This window comes from Adiantum capillus-veneris, chromosome 27 (assembly GCF_014529385.1).
Source record: "Adiantum capillus-veneris isolate H3 chromosome 27, ASM1452938v2, whole genome shotgun sequence".
NCBI lineage: Eukaryota > Viridiplantae > Streptophyta > Polypodiopsida > Polypodiales > Pteridaceae > Adiantum > Adiantum capillus-veneris.
In genome coordinates, this window is record NC_140957.1 from 98392693 (window position 1) to 98414543 (window position 21851).

The 21851-nt window shown below is 41.4% G+C and overlaps 1 protein-coding gene across 1 annotated transcript; it reads left to right on the forward strand.

The window, feature by feature from the left end:
- The first annotated feature begins 14584 nt into the window (after window positions 1-14584).
- Window positions 14585-17559, forward strand: LOC147422445 (protein RGF1 INDUCIBLE TRANSCRIPTION FACTOR 1-like). The gene is made up of 4 exons (XM_086503245.1): window positions 14585-14775; window positions 15110-15331; window positions 15581-15796; window positions 16570-17559. Exons 1-4 carry the CDS (start codon window positions 14773-14775, stop codon window positions 16927-16929), a joined length of 801 nt encoding a protein of 266 aa, XP_086359371.1. The 5' UTR covers window positions 14585-14772; the 3' UTR covers window positions 16930-17559.
- Window positions 17560-21851: the final 4292 nt, after the last annotated feature.

Sequence of the window (21851 nt, forward strand, 5' to 3'; positions counted from 1 at the left end):
AAATTCTGGTCTTTATCATTGGTTCTTTGTAGCTTGAAAGTGCACGAGATGAAAAAAGTTAGCTTGTACACCAAATACAAGTTCAAATCAAGGCAAACTTTGTCAGGAGGCTATGCATAGAGAACACAAGCTAAGGATTAAATAAATTTTATTTTATTTTTAAACCCCTAGCTGGCCATAGATGCACTTTTTTCAAAGCTGAAGCCATGATAGCCATCTACATACCTTGTACATCATGTATATGAGTTTTGGGGATAAATGGAAAATGATAGCTCAAAGATGGTCATCTATCACGAATAATGTCAGACAAAGCCCTTTTAAAGCAAGTTACTAACGTGGGAAATTAAATGGGGTTTTTCGGGCTTTAATTAAGTCATGTATCAAGTAGAAGCAGTATAATGATTTCCACATCACACAAAAGCTAACAATGGAAAATGCAGCTTTGATCACCTTGATGCAGGAACAATGAAGTCACCACAACTAAGAAGAGCAAACATAAATGGTAGACAAAATCGACCTTCATAGGGTTACATATCTTGTCCTTGATGAGGCGAATCGAATGTTGAACATGGGTCTTGAACGTCAAATGAGAAAAATTATCTCCCAGATTCGGCTTAACAGACAGACTTTGTGTTGAAGTGCAACTTGGCCTAAAGAAGTTGAAGGTTTAGCCAGACAATTTCTACAGAATCCTCACAATGTTGTCATTGGCTCACAAGATCTGAAAGCCAATCACTCAATTCTAAAGATTGTAGAAGTTGTTCCTGAGAATCATAAATACTCAAAATTGACAGATTTTCTAGAGCAAGTGATGGATGGATCTTTCTCTATCCATGATGATAAGAGTCAAGCTGAATGAGAATGAATTCTTTCTAAATTTAGATCTGGCAATAGACCTATGATGGAAGAAACAGACGCTGCAACTCGAAGCATGAATGTGAAAGACATAAAGTTCGTCATCAATTATGTTTTCCTGAATCATGTGAAGACTATGTACATCGGATTGGACAAACAAGACAAGCTCGTGCAAAGGCTACAACCTATACTTTCTTTACATCATCAAAACAATAACAAAGACCGCACCGACATTGACAACCAAGTCATGTCAAGGACGACATGATTGCGGAGGGAGAGAGTGTTGACGGCTGGGTCAACAATACGACATAACTCAATTTTTATACCAAAGCCTTATTTTATGAGAGTTATGAAATGCTACGGATTATGGTTACATATGTAATAAGTAGGTAGTTTAGTTATAGAAGCCAGGGTGCAATGGCACTTCCACATTGCACAAAGCCATTTGACCCCTCAAACTCTATTTTAGGTTTAACCTAAGGTGACCTTAGTATATAAGGTACCAATGTCACTTTTGTAAAGAACTTTTATCATAATCATAAGTTTTAAGTTGTCGTCTACTGTGTGTGAGAGAGGAAGAGAGAAAGCGTGAGCTTCATCCTAGTGCTACTCCCCGCTCGCTCATCACATTGTAGATCCGACTGCACCATCACACTAGCCTCGGCAAGAGCTACGGGACAACGCCAAGCATTCCTCACGGAATGGAGCATACGCACTCGCGTATCTACGGGCTACTCATGGCCGTAAGTATATCAAACAATGTCTGTTTTTTGCCTGCAAGTAGTCGTTAGAATGTAGCAACATAAGCTACGCATAGGTACTAATAGATTTCAGTTTTGGGCACTTTTACAATTCGGCTCTGTCTTTGGGTTCAGAGCTAGGGTTTTGAGTGTAGAGGCTTAGGGACAGGTGTATCCTAGTGAGGGGATGGTGTTCCTTGAGTTTCATACGAATCTGGTATGATTTGATGGGTTTCCTTCCGTTGTGTGTATGTGGCTAGGTGGTGTAGTTGAGAGCATTGAGACTCTAGATTGTGGTTTAGTTGGTTTTCCAGAGGGTTGTATGTGTAGGATGGTCTCATCCTGACAAGCTAAAGAGATTTCCTCCGTGTGCCTATCGTGTCATCTGTGTCCTTGATTGACATTATGTTGATCTAGGTTGTGCTGCATGCACTTTATGCGTGGTGTGATTCGCTCCCGTAACAATGGGCAATCCCTTCTAGCACTTCTTGGCATAGAATTTCTTTTAATCCTTATCAGGTGCTACAAACCATATTATAAAAAAGGGAAAGTAAGACTATGGCTCATAGAAGCAAAGAATGGTCGAAAGAAAGACATCATTATCTACACACCTTTTCATCTATCTCAAAAGAAAAGCTAGAGAAAACTTTGTATGTGCATTGTGTAGATCTTCCCTCATTTGGTGCAATGTGCACATGGATCTTATCTTCAAGGTGGCCATGTGTTCACTTTTCATCCACATATCAATGTCTTAGAACATAGAAGAATACCCCCTTCTCTACAGGAGACCCATGAGTTCTCCCTTTGTAAAGCTCCTTCCCAATGGATCCATGCTAGAAATCCAAAATGTCCATGGCACACTCCACCAATTGCCATTCCTCTATGCTTTAGGGATAAAGATGTGTAAGAATCATAGTAGCACAAAACAAGAAAAAAATATAAGAATCTTAATAGCAAAGTACCACAAATAACCCATCAAACAAAGTGGATATATTAGTCCCTATATGAATCACTTACAATTACCTCTGTGCAGAGGAAGACTGGAGCTCCTGGGATGGAGATGAATCTCCTTGTGTGTGTAAACATGCTGCACTAAAATGTCCTTTAGTGTCTTCTTGGCTCCAGAAAGCCCAAAATTTTCACTCTTTCTTTCCAACATGAGAAGAATTGGTTTTTTAAGGAGTCTTTTCTTCTCTCACTCTTCCATATTATAATCTAGCTACCCTTGGCTATGGATATTAGGATCCCCTATTTGTGCTCTTTTAATGTGGAATAGGTGATAATGGTTTCCATGGATGTGCTAGGGTGTTTGGACCAGGTGGACTCCATTGCTTGAGAAACACAGAAGATGAAGGTGAAGAGAGGATAGTAGGAAGAGGAGGGAGGAGAAGGTGGTGGAATGAGGAGAGAGGTGGGAATAGGAGGGAAAAGAAGGCCATGAAAAAAATCAAAAGAGAGGTGTGAATAGGAGGGAAAAGAAGGCCATGAGAAGATTCAAAAGAGAGGTGGGAATATGAGGGAAAAGAAGGCCATGAGAAGATTCAAAAACATTTTTGGTCAATGAAAGGTATCTTTTTGAGGTAAAAGGACCACATAATGGAAAGTTACCCTAGATTTTTTTTACAAAGAAAAATCATTTTAAAAATTCAAAAGCAATTTTTAAAATCAAGGTTCTATAAACAAAATCCATCCTCTCATGGGCCTAGAGCTCTCTCTCTCTCTCTCTCTCTCTCTCTCTCTCCAAACAATAAAAGGCAAAAAAGAGACCTCAAACCTCCCCTAATGTCCTCCTCTTTCTAGCATGCCCTTGCGGTGTAATAATTAGAGTGTTATTAGTCTTGCAAAGGCCTACGTGCAACATAACAATTCAAAGCATATTGTTGTGCACTATCATTATGTCCAATATGAAGTACACAAATTCACTGTCATGGGCCTTAGTTCTGAGTCTTATGATATAGTATAGACACTACTATATATATATATATATATGGACTACCCTTTCAAGGTGAAGGGAGGGCATGTGGGACAAGTCCTTCTGGGGGTTTCTATATATGCAATGGATCGACCTATTTTTGATGCAGATGTACATGATGTACTTGATGTGGAAAGGACTGAGAATGAGCAGGCTATAGGTATGCCAAAATGGTTGGTGCATGCATGACAGTAAATTGGATGCACCTCGCCATGCATCTTCTACGCCAGATTGTTATGCTTTGGCTATTTCGAGTTTAAGTGATGTGGAGGAACCTCTATCTTTTGATGAAGCACATAATTTTGAAGATTAGATGGCGGCCGTGCAATCAGAATATCACACACTTATAGAAAATGACACGTGGAATTTATGTGATTTGCCTCCTTGCAAAAAGGCCATTGGTACAAAGTGGGCTTACAAGGTTAAATGTAAGCTGGATGGTGGAATTGATCGCTATAAGACTTGATTTTTTGCAAAATACTATGCACATCAGAAAGGCATAGATTATGAAGAGACCTTTTGTTCCCAGTCGTCATATGACTACTGTGCGTTTTCTATGTACATTGGCAGATCACTCTGGATGGGATGTACTTCAATTAGACATTGTTATTGTTTTCTTGAATGGTGATATATTTGAGGAAGTTCATGTAATGCAGCCTCGCGGTTTTGTCATAAAACAACAAGAAGATAAAGTGTGCAAATGTAAGAATGCTTTGTATGGGTTAAAGCAATCTCCTCGTGCTTGGTATGAGAAAGCTAGCACTCATTTGGTTAAACAAGGCTTTCATAATAGTCCAACAGAAAGCACTTTGTATGTAAAACGTAAGGGTGATATACTTCTCATTATCGTTCTTTATGTTGATGGTTTTCTTATTAGTGGACCGAATGGTGACACATATTGTTGAATTTAAGGCTGATATGAATGCTACTTTGAGATGAAAGATTGGGGTTGTTGCATCATTACTTGGGCATACAGTTTAAGCAGTGTGATGGTCGTATTGCCTTGTGCCAAACAAGCTACATAGAGACATTGTTATGTAAGTTTGGACTCGAGGACTACAAACCTTTTCTACTCCCATGGAAACAAGTTTGAAATTGAGTCTTCATGATGCTGGTGATCTTGGCAATGTCACTCTTTATCAAATTGTTGTTGGATGCCTTATTTATGTATGCAATACGAGTCCATATATTCAATTTGCAGTCTCACACGTTATAAATTTTATGCATAGCCCAAGGTCTAAGCATTGGTAGATTGTCAAGCAGATTTTTCGCTACTTAAGTGGCACTTTACATCTAGGTTTGTTTTATCCCAAGGGGGGATCATTGCCGCCAGATTTACATGCTTTTTCGGACTGAATTTTGGCTGGTTGTTATGACACGCGAATGTCCACAAGTGGTTTTTTTTTCATGCTCGACAGTTCAGCATATCATGGTTGAGCAAGAAGCAACCTATCGTGGCCACTTCTAGTTGTGAAGCTGAGTACAGGGTAGTCTTCACAACTACTATCGATAGCACATTCTCTCCCTTCTTCAATGTTGCGCAAGAAAACAAAAATTGGCCCTGTGTTGCGGCTTTTGAGTTGAAAAACTCCCTTTTGTTAATTTTCCTTGTGTTGCCTACAAATTACGCAATTCTACGCTATTGCAAAGCCATGCTTTGCTTGTGTTAAATTTCTTGTTGCCTTTGCTTTTCCAACAATGCTCCCATATTCAAAGCTTTGTGCAAATGCAAAGGTTCTCAAGAGCTCACTGCAATTGAATCGACCGCTACTGCAAGTTTTGATTTAAAGCTTGATCCAAGGTTGTCCAAGCGACCTTAGGCTTGTCACGAAGACCTCGTGCACACGGAACTGTGAACCCCCCCCCCCCCCCCTTGCTGATGATGGAAGCGTGCATGTACGAGTGCGTATGTCATGACGATGTGTGCAGAGAAGGAAAATTGTGGGTGCAGTCCTCACAGTATGGGAGTGAGGTTCCTTATTCTTTTATCTATAAAAAATTAGGGTCAATGAGTGATTAGTCATTAGTGAACAGTGAGCGCTCGATGTTTGTCCCCGAGGTGAGATACATCCCGCCTTACCTCAATAGTTTATTTATGGCTTGCATGCCATTCATGACACTCGAAGGAAACTCTAGAAAGTCGAGCACTATTAAGTTGTCTAGGTGGCACTCCTCGGGACCAGGTATGGTGATGGGGAGTTTGGGCCCCGACCCTTTCGGCTCTACTGCTACCACGTTTTGGTTGGTGATGTCTCTTCATGTGTCCGGGTTTGTTTTCCTTGTGAGGGTGGCTCCTTAACAGCGGATGTATGATGAAGGTGCTCTTTGCCTGGTAGTTGGTGTTCGGTCTTGCTGAGATGGGTGGCTCCCTTGTGTAGCCGATGTATCTCTAGTTGTTTCGTTTGTTGGCCTAGTTCATGTTGAGCAGGTCCGGTGTAATTTTTTGTCGATTGGGAAATATATCCACCCACTTTTTGTGGGTTTTGAAAATAAAAAATTGTCTAGCTTAGGCATGAATGCCACATAGCTACGATTTGTTTCGGTGATGGTCCGCAACATTCGTCCTTTTTACCATGCTCTTTAATGTACTACTAGCATGCTAATTAAAATTCATGATTGACCGTGCTCTTTTTGAGCTTCTATGCAAGGGAATTGTTCTACTAAAGTGAATGATTTGAAGATTTGGTTCCACTAATGTGTGAGGTAGTGAGATGGGTTTCAAAAAGTGAAAGCCACTTTTCAAATATGCGTTATGGTCCATGGAGCTTGAATTGCATGTTGTTCTTACAATATGTCAACCCTTCATGTTCTTTATCTACTTCTCCATATACGACTAGCCTCCTCACTATCTCACACGGGCATGGTCTCGATGGGATCAATGGCTCACACGTATTTCGGGGATCGGGTGCGATATGAGCCGTTCGATGAGATTTATGTAAATTCGGGAAAACATTCGGGCGCTCCCGCCTCTCATCCCCTGGACTTGAACCCCAGATGCCACCTTTGCAAGCCTATCACCTCAACCACCTCACTTGTGTGTGCTTGTTGAAAGCACTGGAAGAAGGGGGAGTTTTATGATAAACCCGTCGCAACGTAAATTCAGGGCGGCTTTAGTAAATTCGGGGCGCGTCGCGAGATCAACGGTCCATGATGTATGCGCTCCCCAAAAAAGGCATGGGCCATTGATCGCGTCCAGCCCATGCAAGTGTGAGATAGTGATGAGGAGGATACACTAGGCCTAGAGATGCAACAAAAGTCTTTTGCATGAATGAGATACCTTTTGGATAGAAAGAGGCTTCAAAGAGGTGTTAATTGAAGGGGATAAATGTATTGGCTCTTAGAGCACACTCTCACGGTGAGTGCAACAGCATTTTGCCATCGTCAACATGTATTTGTCGTTTGTTGAGAACGTTGCCCTTGTGCCTTGATCTTCATAGAGTTGGGAAAACTCTGCCCATCTCTCTCATGCAAAATCCAAATAAGACAATGGTAACATCATGGAGTTATGCACTCCAGCCAAGATTGTTGAGCTCAATCAAAACGCTGCTTTTGCGGCATGCGAACGTGCCCTTAACCTCGGTTCAGCAAAACGTGACCTTTTGTGTATTTTTGTCCTGCGCTAAAATTGAAAAGGACTCAAGCTACATCAACAAAAATCTACTGAACGTTTTACATCAAGAATAGTCAAATTACTTGTAAATGCCAAGAGTTTTTCAGCTTTAATTTTTGGTTTGATAGCAAGGTCTTTGGTGAGAATTGCGTTTCCTCGTATTTGGTTTGATAGCAATGTCTTTGGTAGCAAATGCGTATTCACAAGCATCTTTTTTTTGCCATGCTCACAATTAGCAAATGTGTTTTAGAGCACCTGTGCCTTAGTTAGGGAATGACTAAGGATGTGGTCATGCGTTCACCACTTATCAATATTATGTTTCTGATACAACTATGCCAAAATAGGCATAGTTAGAAAAATACCTATGTAGTTGCATATAAGACAAAGAACAAGTGCACGTGTGACCATGCATGAGGCATAGTTAAGCTGGTTACACATCATCCACCCAAGGTTGGCGTGTAGACTTGGAGGCCGGCGGGCAAAAGAACATTGGTCATTTGTAGCTTGGGATTTGCACTGGTGCACAAAGTTGGGTGAGAGGCATTTTGCACAGGGCTAGGGTTTATCTCGCCTCTCACCTCACCTTTAGCCTTCTATCCTTGCCCTATTGACTATGCTAAATAGGGCAGAGTTAAAATGAGAGGCCGGGGTAGAATGCTTGGAATCGTCTTTATACGTCAAAATGGGAAGGGTTGCTCACCCTAGTATGAACCCTTACTCTGCTGCGTGTGAAAAGGTCCTAACTTGGGTTGCTGCTCGTATTATTCTGAGGGCTAGGAGGGGCCCTTAAAAATCAAGATTCGGACCTTACATAAGCGGTGAAGTGGGGCGCCCCTTTTATTAGAGGCTTTTTATGACACAAGCTATGGGATCAGCCTTTGAAAAAGGCCAGTACAGAACATCGATGCAATGAGAAACGCGGGAAGGAAGGCTAGCTACACGCTCGCGTGTCTTTTGCAACGCCCCGAATGAAGAATGGGGGCAGAAGTGTACACGTGGTCAGGCTATATCGCCACGTGAGCAAAGAATGGACTGCACAAAGAGGCCACGACGTGGCAGAAGATGGCCTGGTCAGTTGAAAAATGAGCAGCGAGAAGATAACGCCATCAATGCTGACGTGGGACACGATCATGTGGGAGCGCTGAGTCAGGAAGAGTGACGTGGTGGGAGTTTGACCTGGGCCCACCCCTGGTTGCGTGGCGCCGCCGGCAGCATAGGAGGGCTATTAGTCAAAAAAGGGGTGGTTCCCACGAGACCACCCGCCTCCTCCTCTTTTTAGCAATCGGATTGCATGCGGAGGCTGACGTGTGTAGGGAAGAATTTGAAAGCAAGTGAAAGACTGCCGCTTCCAATCAGCTGCCACCACACTCTTGCCCCCCTCACAAGTTCACAACTTCAAAGGTCACAAGTCCACAACCTCTCTCTCTCTCTCTCTCTCTCTCTCTCAAACAGAATTTTAACAATCCTATCCTATAGATTAATAAAGTGAAGATAATGAAAGTGAGTACCACCCAACACACTCGTTAGGGCCAAAAACGGAGTTTAATGTTCCCTCAGCTCACCACCCATTGGCAGGCCAAGCAAGGGTAAGTGTCGAAAAGGGTTGGAACTTGGCATGCAAATGAAATTTCTTAGATGAAGGTTTTTTTTTTTTGGGGGGGGGGGGGGGGGGGGGGGGGGGGGGTGTTGAAGTACCAAATCTGACAAAATTGATGCAGCGCAAGTGAAGCTGCAAATATAAGATGACGGTGGGTTTGCAAACTTCATTGTGCAAATCCCCTTAATGCCATCTACTTCTTTTTATGGTAAACTCTGCCACCTTCTAAGGTCCATGCAAATAATATGGTCAAAAGATCTCTTCAAATTTTTGTTGAAGGAATTGTGTATGCACCAATGGTTCTGCGGTCCAGTGATGAACCTACAGCCTATTACAACTAGAGCCTATGGGAATAGGGTCTAGACACTCCATATTCTTCAAGATACACATATGGAAAGAGGTCTTATATATGGTGGCACTCTTTGTGTATATAAGGAGTTAGTTGGGTGGAATTTTAGTCCACCAGTCTAAAACGTGTGCAGAGGTTGCGCATGGGGATAAAGGAAAGTGCCTCCTTCCTAATATGAGAGCATCTTTACTCCCTTACTTCACCTTGTCCTACATGAAAGAGCCCCCCTGGAGCTAATTTCAAGCACTAGCGCAATCCTCGTCCCCAACTGCTGCGAGTGATCAGCTTCTTGTGAGAGGAGCAAGCCACATGCAAGCCGCTCTACACTGGCCAAGATTAACTTCAAAGTTGATCGCCCGAGCATCATTTTTCTCTACTACGTCAAAGGGCCGGTCGATCATCTCAACCTGTACGTGCTCATCTCTCCCTTATGATTGGTCGGTTGACTGCAATCATAAGGTTTTAAGCTGATAAGATATCTATGAGTATGTGCCCATCCTTTAGTCAAAGTGGAAGGATAGATTTGAGAAAGGATTCCACTCAGGTAAACAAAAGCACTCTTAGGAAGAGATTTTCCACTTGTTTTTGAGGGCGAAAACTCTTCTTCAAGGGGTGAATAATGTTGGGACACGGAGGGATAATACAATAGTGAAATGTCTACCTTTAGCTTTCCTTGAACCAAGCATGAATTGTAGTAAATTGTTCATGTGGGTGCCTATCAAACTCAGCTTGGTTCAGGAATGGGGCTTAAGGTATTTCAAACGAAAAAAATTTACACTGCTAAGAGTTGGAGCCCATCGAGGATCAATGGAGGGAATGGGGGAGATACAAGAAGCCTACTTTTGGAAAAGTGTAATGTCTTTCCTTGGAAGGCCTCATGCATGGCTCACCATGGCGAGTAGAAGTCACCATGGTCACTCTTTGTCGCTCATGGGAAACTCTAGAAGTGAAAATCAAAGCCCTTCTTTGATATGCAACATCATAGGAAGGGTGTGACCTAGCTTGGAAGACGGCTATAGTATGTGGTAGAACTAAAAACACTCCTCTTACCCAGTAAATGTGCCCACGATTCTAGGGATGTCAAGCAAACTCGGGTTTGAAAGTGTTTGTGAACATGCAAACTAATGCTTCGCAAAGAAAATTTAATTGGTTGGAATGTCAAGAATATGAGATTTGGAGCATGGAAGGGAAGAAAAAGGGCAGAGAGTAGGACACGTGTCCCAATGCATGAGATGCTATCTGGTAAATGGAAAGGCAAACACAAATGGCTCTATGGAGCACGATATCTTTGGGTGATGTTGGAGGAACTATTTATTTACATGGGCAATGTTTGTCCAAGGGTGATGTGGTGACACAAGTCTTGGCGATTGGAAGGCGAGTACACAGGTGAGTGGGCATCCCTTTTTTGCTATTTTGCAGAAAGTGGGAAGAGGGAGTGGGAGAGCGAGAGCATGTAGTGTAGGCACTATACATGGTCAGGTTAGGGCTTCACTTTTTTGCTCTCTTGCAGAGAGTGAGAAGAGGGATTCAACAAGCATTGTGTGCATGGGGTTTTTTGTTGGTTTGATAGCCTTAGTTTTAAGGGAATGCAGTATGAGCATTCGAGTTGGCTGCAATTTTTTGTTGTATTGCAGAGAGTGAGAAGAGGGAGGCAATGTGCATTATGTGCATGTGGTTTTTTGTAGATTTAAAGGACTATACTAAGGTGGATCAAGTGCATGAAGTGGCAAGATGAGGCCCCTCAAGAGCCTAAATCTCAATGGATGTGAACATTTTGTGCAGCTTCCACAACAGATAGGAGGGTTAAATTCCTTAATAGAAGGTGATAGGATAGTGTTGCAAAAAGCAACACATTTTCGAGAATCATTGCAAGTAAGCCATGTTTTTTTCTAGTTGATTGCAGCAAGTATTTCTTGCAAGCCACCAAGTGTGCTTACGTTCACATGCCAATAAACTGCATAGGATGCTGATATCCATTGGTAGAGACCATTGCTATTGGGGATGTCATTTGTTGGCAGACTTGTAAAGCGGGTAAGAAGCTTCGTTCAATGAGCTTTACTGGATCAAATTCGCATCGAGCCCAAGGAAGGAAAGTTTAGCTCCTCAAAATGTGGGATTGAAAGAAGAGTTTGGTAATGTGAGAGACCTTTTGCTATGAGAATTCAGGATGTTTGCTAGAGTATGTTTTAATGTGTAGTCGATGCTTGCATTTCTTTGTCGGGTGAAGTTCAAGAAGGGAGTCTCTTATAATAGTCGTTGATGCATGTTGTGTAGTTTGCTTGTATATCCCAAGGTCTGGTCTCTAGAGGTGAGTGTATTACGATACGTATTTTTGTGAGACCTACACTTCTCGTTTTGGGCTTTGGGGTGAGCGGACTACTCATTTGACATGACAATAGTCCAAACGGTGGTAAGGAAGTCCTGTTGTGGCATGGTCAGCATGCTGAGTGAATGCAAATGAGAGGAGAATACTTCAAAATATGTCCTTGTTAGTGCATTTTCATGATGTGGGGAAGTGTTGTGGGGATGTAGAGAACAAATGGTTGAATCAATGTAGCATCGTTGAATGTCCAAGCGTGAAAGAGATGGAAGTTGAAAGCAAAAGCTTTAATCGGAGGCAGCTGCAAAGCAAAACAGGTGTTTTGAGAGAGGAGGAAGTGAGCAAAACAAAGGCTATTTATAAATGGAGTATGTAAATCAGAACCCTCAGAAGCAAAAAAGGAGAGGAAGGTTAGCATCACTATCTCAATGGGAGGTTGATATATTGAAGTGATGATTCTGCCACGAATGCATGCATTCATAGGAGGAGGAAACATTTGCAAGGATCTTCTCAGTGGATAGGAGCATGAGTGTCTTTGTTGCAAGCGGAAGCACAGAGGGCCTGCGAAATGCATAAAAACAGCCTACTACAAGTGACATAACAATAGATCCGCATACCTGGAAAGTTGCAAAAGCACATAATCAAAGCTATACATGAACAGAGAGACAAAGAGCAAGAGTGAGAGAAAGCGCATGCAAATGCACGTCCTAAAGCAGAGTGCTACACCTGTACGACGAGAGAAGAGAGGAGTAATACAGGCACTGGGTGCAATCTCCCTTTGTGCAAGAGTGATCATTTTTTTGTGCGCATATTTATTTATAGATTTCTTGAATGCTCCAAATAATTATAGACTTCCCACCCGGACGAAAAGTGACCATAGCTCATAAAGAGCACATTAATAATAAAATATTCATGAATGTGCTATCCTTTCGCATAGACCATTGACCGCTTATGCTTTTGCCACTTGTCAGATGTATTAAAAAGATAATTATCAAGTTCCATTACATACCTCTCCGTTAGAATGCAACTGCCCTCATCAATTGCTAAGTTAAGAATCTGCAAACCATGCTTCCAATACAGTTTGATTAAAATTAAGTGTCAGAAATATCATGAAATAGAATAAAAGGTCATAAACTTAAACAACATTTGCTTATGCATATCGTCATCTACATAGTACATAATCTAGTGTCCCATACCATGAGAATAAGCAGCATATGTCATATCCTAATGGATCAAAATATCATTGGTTACAATCATCGCAATAGTCAATTCCAAGAATTTCAAGTTTAATATCATAAACACTGTCGACCGCAATTTGTCATAAAGCAAATCCGAATCCAGGTCCAAATCCAATTTTAAATCCCAATGTAAGTTCAAATCCATGTCACTTTCATTATATATCCACGTTAACAAAATCATACTATGGACAGTGATGGCTAGCCACTGCAGTATGATTTGTGATTGGTGTTGCCCAAATCGGTAAATCAACACCAATGAGACGTGCTACCTAAATCAGTGAATCGGCACTTGTGTTGCCTAAACCAGGGAATCTGCACTTAATATTGTTTAAATTTGTGAATCTGTTCGTTGTTGGTGTGCTACCTAAATCAACGAATCTACACTCGTGCTACCTGAATCAACGAGTCTGCATGTATACTAGTGTTGCCTAAATCAGCGTATCTACACCAAGATATTGAGCATTTACACATTGCCTAAATCGATAAATCTGTGTGCACATGACTAATGGACTAGACAAGGCAGAAAAGATAATTTAACATTTACTACCTATTTGATACCAAATTGGAGTAGGTTGGAGTTCTGAAGTATGTAAAAATATTGACGATCATCCCAAATCATCTGAGCTCATGTGAGTGGTTGTATAGTTTCATGACAAATACAAGCCATGACGTTAGAGATATTTATTTTACAGCTTATAACACAATGTAGACAGGTAAAAGAGCCTTGTCTTTTAAAAGTGTCCAGCAATATTCTCACTATGTAATGAAAATTAATGATTATCACAGCTGACAAGTGGCAAAAGCATAAGCGGTCAATAGTTTAAGCGAAAGGATACCACATTTATGAATATTTTATTATTAAATTGCTCTTTATGAGCTATGGTCACTATACGTCTAGGCGGACAATTTGTAATCATTTTGAGCATTCAAGAAATCTATAAATAAATACGTGCACGAGAAAATGTTCACCCTTGCACGGAGGGAGATTGCACCCAGTGCCTGCGTCACTCCGCTCTTGTCGCATGTCTCCTCTCTCGCTGTGCCGATGTAGCACTCCGCTTTAGGAAGTGCATCTCCACGCACTTTCTCTCACTCTCACTCTCTGTCTCTCTCTGTTCGTGTATAGCTTCGATTATGTGTTTGTGCAACTTGCCATGTATACGGATCTACTATTTTGTCGCTTGTGGCAGGTCGTTTTTATGTATTTCACAGGCCCTCTACTCTCGCATGTATGTATGTGTATGTATATATATATATGTGTGTGTGTGTGTGTGTGTGTATACATGCATACTGTACACACACTCACACTCACACACACACACACACACACAAGTGACATGGCAGCGAGTCGAGGGATTGCCGGATAGGGGCACTTGTGAAGCTGGGGGAGGATCTTCGGCGTTGAATCGCCGCACCAGGGGAGGGAAGGCTTTTCACCTCCTGAACACACAACACTTTCAAGTTGTCACGATAAGGGAGTTGGATAGTGTGGCTACCTAGAAGGGGGAGGGCCGAGGGTCGCCCCCATTACCACATAGCTGGAGGGCTATCTTTCGTCTCTCCGTCGATCCTTCAATTTGTGAGTGTCACCAAAACACTAATCACCTCCAAATACCTATCGTAGCCAATTCTCCATGCTTATGTTAGCCTATGTGATCTCCTCTCTCTCTCTCTCTCTCTCTCTCTCTCTCTCTCTCGCTCTCGTCACAAACACCACTGTTTTCAAAGCACACATCACAATTCACAACCCAATTCTCTCTCTTCTCTCTCTCACACACACACACAGCAGATTGCCAATGAGAGACGCCCACCTGGGGGGGTGCTCACACGCGAGGGGGGGAATGGGAGGGAACCTTCATAGGTAGCCGCCTTGTCTTTTTGGCGCCATGGGGAGGGCGGTGTAAAGCCCAATGAAGAGAGAGAGAGAGAGAGAGAGAGAGTGCCGTCTAATTTGCAACAGCGTTTTCCATCCTCGCTCACCTTCCCCCTCCACCCCACTCACGAGCTCCCTTTCTCTTCCCCTTCCTCACGCCCTCGTACCAGTCAAAGCTTTCCATCAAAGCCAGGATTCCTGCAGCACAGCAGTCCATCATGGTAATGCGGCTCCTTCCCTGCTTCCCCCTTCCCCCCGAACCATCACCCTCTCTGCTCGCCATTGCGCTCTGCTTGCCTTCCTTACTTTACTCTATTGTGCATTCCTTCTTTGCTGCTCTTCTCTCAATGGCATTCTCTCAGCTGCTTCCTCCTCCATTACGCATTTTTCTTTCTCTGCACATTCGCTTTCTTGAAACCCTAAAGATTGAAGCTCAGTGCATTGCACATTTGCTTTCATGAAACCCTAAAAATTGAAGCTAATTGCATTGCCATTGATAGCTGAATTTTGTGCTTGCAATCGATAACTGAAATTTGTGCGTTTTCTGCATTGCAGGTTGGCCCTATCTCCAGTGCGCCGGTAGTGGAAGAGCAACTCAAAAGAAGGGAAACAGGGCCTCCATGGCTTGAACCTCTTTTACACACCAATTTCTTCACGGCCTGCGACAAGCATGGCGACATCAACAAAAATGAGTGCAATCAGTATTGCTTAGATTGCATGGGCGAAGCTTTGTGTCTAGCTTGCCTCAGCACCCACAAAGATCATCACATTGTGCAGGTAATTGTTCGCCTAATTATTAAGCTCTTCACTATGTGTTTTGTTCATGGCCCTGTTCAATCGCATTATGGCTGCTGTGTTCGGGTTTTTGCCTGCATTTCTGTACAAGTGTGGCCCATTGATCAGCTTGCATTGAATGCTGCAATGTATTGAATTGTTCTTGTGCCAATGCATACACACGCATGTCAGTCATGTTGGCTTTGGGGCAATTATTGTTACTGGGTTCTAATGTGTGTGTATGCATGCCAGATAAGGAGGTCGTCTTACCACGATGTAATAAGGGTTTCTGAGATACAGAAGGCAATAGACTTGAGTGGCATACAGAGCTACATCATTAACAGTGCGCGTGTCGTGTTCTTAAATGGGCGACCTCAATTACGGCAGGGCAAGGGAGTGACAAACAACTGTGAGATATGCGACCGGAGTTTGATGGACGGCTTCTTGTTCTGCTCCTTGGGGTGCAAGGTAAGAGTTTTTGCTTTCTCCTGTCATGGATTGTTGTGAATGCTTTTTACACCTTATTGCAATGTCGATTCTCCAGCCTCTAATCAAGTAGTTCAGAATGGAGGTTTTGAAATGAGTGACAAAGTCTTGTAGACAGAATGTCGCATTGCTGTTAATGCATCAATCACAATTTCTTGTGCAATTACCACAAGGCATTTGTCCTGCCTGTGGATTTTCAATGCAATGGCTATGCACATTGTGGCATTTTCTGTCAGGTATGGTGCCGATTATTTTGAGAAAGAAAAAATTTGACCGGCAGGGATAGGATATTTTGCATGGGTTAATTTTCCATATAGCGGAAACATTGTGCAATGAAGTGATTGTTTTCCCTCACCACTGCTACCATTTTGTGGCGCTTGTTCTGTGATATGAGCATAGGACTCCTGGGGGAGTAGCATTGCATTGTTTGCTTTATTGCACTCATGGGAACGGGTGCTTATGGGTCTCAGGAACTAGTAAAATGTATTTTAGAATATAGATTGTTTGCAGGAATGCTCGCATATCCCGGAAACCGCGAAATTTGAAAAATCCTGGTTGTAAGCTAACTGGACCTTTTTTTCAAGGTTAAAAATCTGACATTTTAGTTATAAATAATGCTAAAGACCGCAGATTTTGGGAATAAATCTCGGCTGTCTCATTGGTTTGACCTTAAAAATCAAGGCCAAGGAAACAGGTTTTTTCTCTTCGTTCAATGGTTGGATTGTCTATTAATAAGCTGGTTTTGGGACATGCAGATGGCGGGGATACGACGACACCACCCCGAATTGACCTTTCTGATGCCACCCAAATTGAATGGAGGTTGTGACACTATGCTGGGAGAGTGCAACTATTTAGACAACATGATAAAGAGACCAAGATCCAGGAAACCCACATTTACAAATTTGCACGCAGACGATGATTCACAAGATTACAGCAACGATAATGACAAGGCCTCATCTCCCTTGGCAAGGATGAAAGGCGAGCTAGACTTTTCAGACCAGGAAGACGGCAATTATTCGGAGGACATCTCGCCTTCCACGCCGCCACCGACAAGCCAGAGGAGAAGCCCCAAGAGAAGAAAGGGTGTTCCCCATAGAGCTCCATTGGGGTGGTAAAGATGGATATGCGTGTATGGGAGCTGATGGTGGAGGGCATTTACTTGTTAGGAGTATATGTGTAAATATACACTACAGATGCTAGAGAAAGAGGAGAGAGACAGAGGTAAAGGCAAGCACTCCCTTATATACTAAGCACAAGGAGAAGTGGAGCATCTTTAGGCTAATACCACTACTACTACTACTACTATGCTAGTATACTATAGACAGTATATTGCTCACCTAATAGCAAGTCTCCTTTTGTAACATATATATATACACATACATACATATATTTACAGCTTAACCTTGCTGTTGTAAATGCCAATGTGTGCTTTTTTGGCAAAGTTGGGGCTATGAAGGGCTACATTGTATAGTACCATATCCACCTTGTATATTGTATAGTCATATATATATCTTTGTATTAGCCTTCTTTTAAGGTTTTGTTAGCTCTTAGGTTTAGGTTTAGCCCAAGAGGTCTTCTTATATACATGCATACATACATATATCTATAGAGAGACAGAGAGGTAAAAGATATAGAGATGAGATGCCCCAATTTGGAGCCCTGTCCCACAGTTGTACATGTTACTTGTGAGAAAGCAAGGTTTATTGTACCTCATTAGTTGAAGTATCGTAGTAAGGTTGTGGGTGTGTTGGGGTTTGGCAATCAATCTCTCTCTCTCTCTCTCTCTCTCACTCATTCTCATGTATGTGTATTGGAAAGGAACACCTCTCTCTCTCTCTCTCTCTCTCTCTCTCTCTCTCTCTCATGTATGTGTGGTAGTGTTAACCCTTTTCCATAGATCCCTACAAGAAGATTTGAAAATTTTCTGATGTAAGAAAACGGAGCCCTTTTCAGTGTTTTTCATACAATGCATAACATCATGAGCTTTTGCTCGAGAGGCACCCCATACCTAGCTGGGTACGATTGGGGGCAAGGGGGCCGGTGGTCCCTTGCCCCCAATCGTACCTAGCTAGGTATGTGGTGCCTCCCTCACAGAAGCTCATGATGTTGAGGTAAGTAGGAATGTGGGAATTATTGTGAATTTTTGTCCAATACTTCTTGTGAGCTAGTCGCATCTCATGAGAGGGGCATTGCTTCTTGTCTTTGAAGTGGGTCGAGGCGGTCTCTTGGACCATCTCCCTCTCTCTCTCTCTCTCTCTCTCTCTGGCCGCTTAAGCGTTTTTGTACACGTAATGGCCTACCCTTATGAGTCACGAAACACATATACGACATGGCATTTCTCCCACGGCTTGCACCTTTCTACGTCCCAACCATTTTTCTTGTCCTCGCTTGAGACACCAAATCTCTCCTATTTTGTTTGGAAGTATCGGTACAAATTGGTTTCTCGGTCAGCCTCTCGTACTTACACATGTGACATGTCAATGGTCTTTATGTTATTTGCCTTCTAACACCCATCAATATAACATGATCACATTGTAGGTAGTTGCCTTTACAAGAAGCAACTCTTATCTTTTAACATTGGCATCCGCTCGAGAAGTTAATCTACACAAACTGCTAGAGTAAACAATGGTATTGTTTATTAGTCAAAGCGTTTCCTACTTTATCCTACACAAGCGGTGAGCCATCATTTTTTGGGTGAGGGCTAGCGTGCGCGCGCACACACACACATAGAGAGAGAGAGAGAGAGAGAGAGAGAGAGAGAGAGAGATATTTTCAAACTTTTCTTATAGTTCACATGATTATTAGTAAAAGATGCCCAAGACTAATTTATTTAGTTGAGTAATAGAGTTATATATATATATATATATATATATATATATATATAGAGAGAGAGAGAGAGAGAGAGAGAGAGAGAGAGAGAGAGAGAGAGTAGACGAAGAGAATTTAACATTTTTTTTACTAATAATCATGTTACCAAACAACACCGCTAGAATCAAAGTGTGAAGCTTTCAAGCAAGTTATCTACTCTTGTGTGAGGAATGCTTTGTTGTACAACACATGTTTTCCAAAGCCATCAACAAAGGTAGGTCAAAGAAGAAAGGCTTTAATAGGAATGTAAAACATCTACATCAACACAAGCTTATAATAGAAAAAGAAAAGGTGGAAAGCCCACCAAGAAGTTTTTCAAGTTCAAAAGAAGGCGCGCGCATGTGAAAATTTTACTAATTAAAAAGGGTAAGCGTGTTGAGAGTTTCACCTAGTTGACTCTTCTGGAAATGTATATGCATTGCAAAAATCTATTAAGCAACCAACGTGAAAAAGATGTAGCCTCATGGCTCTCTTTCATGTATGCCATCTTTCTTTACCATTAGAGATATATGTGGAAGGCTCAAGAAATTAGCCACTAGCAAGTCTAAAGGTATTCAATGTATCAAGCCCACAAGGACAAGTGGGAAAACACATTGTTGGATACGTCTTATGTTTAACATTGCACTTCACCATGGCATGCCTTATGATTGGAGTACACATTGAGTCAAAACCTTTACATAAAGAGAGATGTGATCCGTGGTATCAACTACTGGATGTTAATGCTTGGTTCTCTTATGGCAAAGTTTTTTGGAGGTGTCATAAAAAAATAAAGATATGCAAATGAGCTGAAAACAATGAAAACATGCATATGAACAAGCGGTTTTTCTGAGAACATCGTAGCACTATTTATCACCAAGTTCTCATAGAGGAAAGTTGGTTGAAAGGTAATGATTATATTGTTGCTTTGAGGACTTCAAGATAGCTTTTGGCAAGGTTCTGAGAGAATCTTTGGAAACTTACGTAGGAAGTCCAAGTGCCAAGCGAATCTATGCACGCGATTTCTTATATGATAAGTTGATATGGCGAGTCTAGGAATTTCATATTGTTTCACAGGCACTAGTGTCAAGCAAGGACGCCCACTTTTACCGCCTCTCTTGAGGTTACTCATCAACGAATTGGAACACATAATACTTGAGTTTATGGAACAAGAAAGTATTGAAGAGGTTATTTTTTCACTAGTGTAAAGCAAGGACACCCACTTTTACCGACTCTCTTCAGGCTACTCATCAATGAATTGGAACACATAATACTTGAGTTTATGGAACAAGAAAGTATTGAAGAGGTTATGATTTGCAATGTGGTGATCATGCTTTTGTTGTATGTAGATGGTTTAGTGCTTTTGACCCATATTTGGGAAGATGCAAAAAAGCGTATGATTATCGAATGGTTCGATACTTTGGCTGCATATTGAACTACTAATGAATAGCTCCAAAAATAATGTTATGCTTGTGAAAGTAAGGTGAAGCGATAGAGAGTTTCAAGAACCCTGGCCTTGATGTTTGGGCCAATCATAAATGGAATGATTGTGCTACGTGATGCTTGTAAGCCGGGAAGAGAGCCTACTACTCATTCAAGAACTTGTGAAGTGTGGGAGAGATTAAATATATATTCGGCTATTAAGAAAGACACTTGTGCCTCTTGAAGTGTGGGGTGGTAACATTTCCAAGTCTACTACTTGGAAAGAGTTTGAGAATGTCCAGAAGCATTTTCTTATGAACTTTTTCCAAGTTAAGACACAAAAAATATACATGCCCTTACTTCTTGCGCTGATCATTGTCCATTAAGGTATGGGCATGGAGATGGAGCAGCGACTAGTAGTACTCTAGGGTTATTGTATTTTTAACTAGCTAAAATTTGCAAAATCTTGGCTAGATTATGAGCTTGCATTGAAGAAACCTGGCAAAAATTCACAAGTTTTACTACCAAATGCTTCAAATTTTGGCGTAAAAACTAGAAGAGCTCAAGTGTGCCCTTATGTTTTTCTAGTAAGAAAAATGTTTTTGGCAAGCCCTCCTTATCAATTCCTAAAGAGTCACTTGTCCATTTGTTTTACTTGTCAACAAAGATCGATGAAGTTTAGAGAAAATAGCTGCAATTCTCAAATTTTCCTCTTGAGATATTGTGTATGGTTGACATTATGATTTTTGTCGGTAAGTGCTCGAAAAAAACGTAGGCTTAGCGTAATCTCACCTTCAAAAGTTAAAATTTAATCTCACCTTCAAACGTAGGCTTAGTGTAATCTCACCTTCAAAATTTAGAACTTAGGGAAAATTACCAAAATACCCCTCTAATTTGTGGAAATTCCCAATATACCCCTCAAATTTCAAAAATTCCGGATCTTCAAGATTTTCTAATCTTTATTCTTGTTTGACAATTGAGATCGGTTTTAAAGTGCTTAGCATGTAATTTTTTGCAAATTACCTCCCTAAAAATAATGAAGGAATTCATCTCCAAAGCCTACATAACCAACTCAAATTTTAGTTTTAGTATCCTGTATGGTAGACCATCACTCTTGTTATGAAAAGCTACAAATTTTTTTTGTTTTTGGAGAAATTTACTCTCACAACCAGGGGTATTTTGGGAATTTTGAAAAATTTGAAGGGCATTTTGGGAATTTATGACAAATTATACTTTGGAAATTTTTGAAATTTGAGGGGTATTTTGGTAATTTTAAGCTACAATCTTGGGGGGGAATTTTGGTGTATAGAAACCTCTAAATTTTGGCCAAAAATAGTGTTTTTTGTTTCCAAATAAAGGGTTTCGGAAAAAGATATATTTCAAGGCCAGCAATATGGTTGTACGTGACACTTCTGTTGGAAGGACAGGACTTGAACTTGGCTGCGACACTGCCGTTTGGGGCTGCATCATCTTATCGTTGTTGACTCGGCCTCGTCCTATTGACTTGACATTTGCTCTTTTCACTACCTCGACTCTCTTTCTTTTACTCATAAATGATAGGACCAATCTCAATGCTGAAAAGAACCAACCTTTTTTTCAAAACCATGAAACACCCACATGTGAGAAAACCTATCTCAAATTTTGTACGTTCTCTCACCTTCAAAATTACATTTTAGAGGTCGGTTTCAAAATCTGTCGTGGGAGTCAAGTGTTCGGGAAAAATGTGTCTTAGCTTAATATCGTGGCGTTTTTTTATTTCAAAAATGCCGGG

What these genes read in the sequence shown, in the direction of transcription:
- LOC147422445 (XM_086503245.1), top strand. An exon ending in AAGATCATCACATTGTGCAG is followed by an intron (nt 15,332 to 15,580) that starts GTAATTGTTCGC and finishes TATGCATGCCAG; the next exon opens with ATAAGGAGGTCGTCTTACCA. An exon ending in TCTGCTCCTTGGGGTGCAAG is followed by an intron (nt 15,797 to 16,569) that starts GTAAGAGTTTTT and finishes TGGGACATGCAG; the next exon opens with ATGGCGGGGATACGACGACA.